The 6,208-nt window shown below is 42.3% G+C and overlaps 1 protein-coding gene across 2 annotated transcripts in view; it reads left to right on the forward strand.

Annotated features, from left to right (window-relative positions):
- nhej1 (nonhomologous end-joining factor 1) overlaps window positions 1-6,208 on the forward strand; it is a 63,900-nt gene that overhangs the window by 7,344 nt on the left and 50,348 nt on the right. For both annotated transcript variants that reach the window (XM_014021774.1, XM_014021773.1), the window contains 3 exons: window positions 4,890-5,108; window positions 5,180-5,318; window positions 5,417-5,475. In XM_014021774.1, coding sequence (XP_013877228.1) covers window positions 4,890-5,108; window positions 5,180-5,318; window positions 5,417-5,475 — 417 coding nt within the window. The remainder of the gene's footprint in view (window positions 1-4,889; window positions 5,109-5,179; window positions 5,319-5,416; window positions 5,476-6,208) is intronic.

The following is a 6,208-nucleotide window of genomic DNA, read 5'->3' on the forward strand; positions in this document are numbered from 1 at the left end:
ACAAGTGGCCCTTTGAGGGCCACCATAACGCTCATGTGGCCCTCGGTGAAAATGAGTTTGACAGCCCTGATGTAGATGAACAGAATGCGAAGTGACACTGACTGCAAACGTGATTTGTACAAGAAAGCTGCCTGTCAGTCTGTGGACACACTCTGCTCAAACTCAGACGACTGACAGATTGATCAGTCAGTAACCAGGTGCCTTACAGTTGCACCTGCAGCTTGTTTGAGAGCACAGCTATGTCTCTGAAAGCATGAGCTGCAGCCTCACCTACAGTTTACATTTCAATAAATCTGACTTTTAGATATCTTCTGGGAGTGGTCTGTAAAATGGAATCATTTCGGTAAATAGATCAGGACAGTAAAGCTGAACTGGCAACTAAATGATAAAAAGTTTTCTATTTATTGATGATAGTTTCAAAGATTTAAATGTGTAGTATCTGCAACACGATCATTATTACATGTGTATTGATCAGGATAAACAAAAACACTGGTTTGTGATGGTTGCTCACAAGCAGAGGTTTTCCAATGATCTACTCAACACGCAACAGCTAAAATTATACTTACAAATCATCCATCAAGCTAATTTAATTTAACAGCCACGTCCCACTCCATGTTATCACTTCCCAGTGCTGAATGTGCTGCTTGCAGGGGACAGATTGACTAAGTGCATCATGGATTCTTGGTTGAGGATATTTTTTTCCAACATTCGCTGGAGGAGAGTTTGCTGTGTTAGGGTTAGGGTTAGCTGCCCTGTACTGTCTTCCACCTTTGTTCCCATAAGTGCACTTGATAGGAAAGTGCATCATACACAAAATGCCATTCTCACATGGCACAAAGTGACAAACAACAATTATTAATTATTAATTGTTTTTCCTGATTAATTGCACACAGTGCGATTTTGCCCGGCCCCACAGGGCACAGTTGATGCAGCTCCATGTCCTGGGCAGGGGAGGAGCTGAACGATGCCTGGGCTCTGTATTGTCTCCTCTGGCTGCCATGCGTATTGACTGAGGCTTGGTGTGCCGCTGTCCGAGGTGCTGACTCCCAGAGACCCATTCATTTCTCATAAGCTCATTCAGAAGATGGCCCGTACCGTTACTGACGGGTGTTCTGACCCCCTCGGCTCATTGGCGGTGTCTCAATTCATGGGCTGCATCCTCATGAGTGCACAATTGTTGGACGCATACGTCACTGCCCCGCGCCGAGTACTGTCTCAGTTTGAAGGCTCAAATTAGGGCTGGGCGATATGGCCCGAATTCGATTTTTGATGTTAATCGATTTTGCTTCCCACTTAACAGAGTGCCTCTGTTAAAGGTGTCAAAACAAATTTGTTGTATTCCTGCTTTTTGTAGCAAGAGTCTTTAAACAGATTTAGCAGTGAGGTGTTTGTTGCTCCAAGTCTGAGGTTGCAAAACCTAACCAGTTCCAGAAAACTGAAGAAACACTGCCTTTTTTTGGGAAGTTGATCCTCTTTGCTAGCTGCCATATTGTCATGTTGTGTACCAAGCATCTTGAGGGACAGATGGGATGACCTCTGAACTACAGAAGCCCCAAAGAGTGCACTGGTGGGAAAAAAAATCTCGATTTTCCAAAAATTTAGTCTTTATAAATGGAAAATTCGAATTAATCAGTTAAATTGATTTAGCGCCCAGCCCTAGCTCAAATGTCCGTCCGTCTGTTTTCTTGCTCTTATCCGGGGTCGGGTTGCAGGGGCAGCAGCCTAAGCAGAGAGATCCAGACTTCCCTCTCCCCAGCCACTTGGGCCAGCTCCTCTGGGGGAATCCCAAGGCGTTTCCAGGCCAGCTGAGAAACATAGTCCCTCCAGCGTGTCCTGGGTCTAGGGTTGGGCAATATTGGCAAAAAAATTTATCACGTTTAATTGTGGTATTTAGCCGATAACGATTAATTTGACGATTAATCCCCTGTAGTCCCTGGACACCTTTTATGTCCTAGTCACATGACCAATTTAGTGGGAAAGATTTGCTCTTCATAAAAATCTGTTCCAAATTGTGTCAAAATTACAGACTTCAGGCAACACATCAAATTTTAAATTGTGTTGATAGATAAATAAATTACAGATCTTTTTTTTTTAATGTTCATCATATTTGAGGCGGAGAGGAGCACTGAGCGGACTCTGTCTGGTGGCATTAATCATCAAATGCCAAAAAATAATCAATTCATATTTTTCTGACGATTAATTGCACACGATACGATTATGCCCAACCCTACCTGGCTCTTCCCCTGGGCCTCCTCCCAGTGGGACATGCCCGAAGCACAACCTGAAGAGAAGACGTGGGTCCCCCTTCCTATGGGTTCACCACCTGTGAGGCTCAAATGTGGCCCACAAAATCTTGAAAATCAAGGATGCACCAGAGTATCCTTCCCAGCTGAGGGTATCCCAGGATTCAATGTGCCGACAGCAAGCAAAACAGAGAAACAAAGACGGTGGAGTTTTAATATTTTTTTAACCAAGTCAACGTAGTTTGGAAATTAATCACTGACCAAATAATTTGTCTTTAAATTCATTTTAGCAACTTAGCTGATGAAATTCATGCTGCAGTGATAAATGGTAAATGGACTGTACTTATAAAGCACCTTTCTATCCATCCAGGACACACTCAAAGCTCTTCACACTACAATTTGTGTCCTCATTCACCCGTTCACACAGCACTCTATTAGGTCTCTACAAAGCTAACATGTATAATCAACTATAGAGACTAATCAGTGCCAATCACATTCATACACTGATGACACGACACATCACATCAGAGGCATTGGGGTGAAGTGTCTTGCCCAAGGACACAAACGGCATGTGGGCATGGCTGGGAGTCGAACCTGTGACTTGCAGGTCCCAAAGCCAGCTACTCTACCACTACACCACAGCCGCTGCAATGAGATGTTAAATAAAATGCAAATACAAGTACTGATTATGGAGCAACCTAAATTATTAATGTGTTAGTTATTCATTTATTTACTTACTTACTTACTTACATATAACATTTCAATTGTGAAGTTATTCTTCCAGTGAAAATACCTGAATACATGTCCCAACACATTTTAAGTCTGATATGAAACCAATCATTATGGTAACAAGGTAGCTCATAGTCATGTAAACATATGTCCAGTGAAGGCTAGATCATGTCATTTCACAGCAGTTTCATGTAACCTACCCAGCCTGGGAAGGATGTGGCCCAGCTGGGCTACACACTCATGAGGATGCAGCAGTGAATTGAGACACAGCTGTTCAGAAGACTTGTGGAAGTGAAGTAGCGGGACAGAAATGCCCAAGTCTGTCACACCTTTGAACCTCCAAGCCAGGTGGTGACAGGCATGGTACAGCTGACTCCTGAGAAGGTGGGCCGCTTTAAGCCGGGTTTATAGTTGACAAAGCCGGGCACGGGGGTGTGCGTGCCAGTAGTGATGCAGTTGATCTGTCCCAGCCCCTGCACGGTGCCCCGGCCGTGGCCGTGCACCTCTGAAATTTGTAACTCTGCACCATTCAGCTTCACATTTCTTGTCTGTCAAGCTTAAAACATTTTCACAAGTTATAAAGTTTACTGCCACATGTTCTTTTGGAGAATACTACAACAACATAGTGACAAGAATAAACACCTACAACACTGGTGAGAGCGCGATTTTAAGAGAGCCTTTAGTTCTGACTGACACCTTTGGGAACTAACCAGCTGGTTTCTTGAATCAAACAGCAGAATACTGTTTGTTTGTTTGATTTTCTAAACACACGAGTTCCACTTCATATACTATACATGCAGAGGAGGAAATAAACAAACTTTACTGGAACAAATACCAGCTAAAATTACACAGCAGCAGAGATAGGCTAAGCCGTGGGTTTCTTAAAGGGATCCCTGATTAGTTGTAACATTAGACTTTATTTCATAAACATATATTTTAACTTTAAAATAAAGACTGTAAAAATACTATAGGCTGTTTAGTTTTGTAAATTTTTAAAAATATATTTTAACACGGACGGAGCTATTTTATTTACACGCAAAGCATTCTGGGTAAATAATAATGTCAACTAGGTCATTGGTGCGAGGCTGCTAGCGAGCTATATCCACCCTGAAGGTTAATCTTGGACAATATCTGATGATCGACTCTTTTAAATGAAACCAGAGAGCGTTGACAGAGTGGAGAAGGTAGAATAACTCTCTAACTGAAAATATGGATGGAGGACAACAGAGCTGCTTCATGGAAGAAGAACCTCAGCTTAGCCTGTTAGCCTTTGTACTAGCGCCAACGCTATATTGCCTTATATGTATTAGCTCGGTGCTAGCGTGACAAACAAGCTAAACTGAGGTCCTCATCCATATTTTCCATTACAGGCTGTCATTTCTACCTTCTCCTCTCTGTCAACGTTCTCTGGTTTCATTTAAAAGAGTCGATCGTCAGATATTGTCCAAGATTAACCTTCAGGGTGGATATAGCTCGCTAGCAGCCTTGCACCGATGACCTAGTTGATGTCATCAATTACCCAGAATGCTTTGCGTGTAAATAAAATGGCCCCGTCCGTGTAATATATTTTTAAACTTTTAGTTTAAAAATTATAAAAACTGAACATCCTACAGTATTTTTACAGTCTTTATTTTACAGTTGAAGTACATGTTTATCATATAAAGTCTAGTGTTACAACTAGTCGGGGATCCCTTTAATGAGGAGTGGACCAAAATAGCCATGGGCTGGTTTAGAAGTTTCAGAGAGGGTTTCAGTCATTGTCTAAAAAGGTTGTGCAACAAAATAATAATTTGATATCCTATTTTCAAGGCCAGTAACCACTTTTTTTTCATGATGAAAGGCTACAAACAGATTTATCTGTGTCTGTGTGCATCAGGATCACATTCAAACCTGTTAAATTCTGCTGTGTTCCTCAAGGAGCTGAACCGGCGTCTGAGAGCATCAGTCGAGGCGTTCTTCTCCCACCTGTGTGAGGTGGTGCAGCCCTGTCTGTCAGGAGGAGAGCTCACTGGCGGCAAGGCTCAGATATTCCTGACCCGACAGGATAATGGGAACATCAACGTGAGGCTGAAGAGCGAGCTGGCTGAGCTGCCTTTCTACTGGGAGTTCCGCTGCAGCCCTGCCCCCGTTGCTTTGGTACATTTCACGTGTTGTAGCGGTAGGTTTGAGGAGACAAGTTTGTTTCTAAATCCATCCATGTGTCTCAGGCGTGTGCTCAGCTGGTGCGCCCCCTGCTGGTGATAAGCCGCATGCTGCAGCAGCAGGTGAAGCAGCTGGGAGGTCTGCTGGTCAGGAAGGATGCCGAGATTCAGGACTACAGAGAGAACGGAGCCACACTCAGCAGAGGTACTCAGAGAAAGTATTATATACTTGACCAAGTGTACCGTGAAATGCTTATGGTTATCTGTTTAAGTAATGATTCAGACGTGTGTGTTTGAACCCAGAGCGCCTGCAGACGGAGGTTTTTGAGGAGTCCACCTACAGAGAGCATTTCATGGCAACGGTAAGAGCTTAAATACACACACCTGAACACACAAACTGGTTCCACTGTTGTTCTCTTGAGTGGGAAAACTGTTGCACACTCTTGCTGTGTGGCTCTTGATGCTGCAGAAACTCCTGCCGTCAGGCAGAAGGTAAGACAAAACCTGAGAGGTGTGGGAGGGGTCCTTGGTGAATATAACCAGAGTGTGAGTGCAACCAGGGTCATTTTTCCAGTTATGTTACTGAACCCACCAGAGTTGTAAAGTAACTGTACAAATACTTTGTTACTGTACTTAAGTATAATTTTTGGGTATCTTTACTCTACTGAAGTAATTATTTTTCAGCCTTATTTTTACTTCTACTTCTTAAATTTTCACACAATTATCTGTACTTTCCACTCCTTACATTTTTAAAAAAAGGCAAGCAGTAGAAAGTCGTTGCTTTTATTTCATTTTTGCTTGTTTTCATTCCAGCTTGTTATTGTGAGAAAATAAATACTATCCATATAAATTGTGCCTCCTAGATAAAGTGAACTTAATTGTGGTTGAATGAGAAGTATAAATATATAAAACTCTGATACCGTATTAGTTTGTACACAAAAAATCATGTCACACTCCAGCAGGACATAATCATTAAAAATAAAGGACTGTACTTAAGAAATATTTGTTTTTCATGAATTATATTATTGCATTTGGCTGCAGCCCTCAGATAGATTTTCGTTTTGGAGAAAAGCTTTGTGCAGCCTTGATTTATGT

The sequence above is a fragment of the Austrofundulus limnaeus genome, unplaced genomic scaffold (assembly GCF_001266775.1).
Source record: "Austrofundulus limnaeus strain Quisiro unplaced genomic scaffold, Austrofundulus_limnaeus-1.0 Scaffold305, whole genome shotgun sequence".
NCBI lineage: Eukaryota > Metazoa > Chordata > Actinopteri > Cyprinodontiformes > Rivulidae > Austrofundulus > Austrofundulus limnaeus.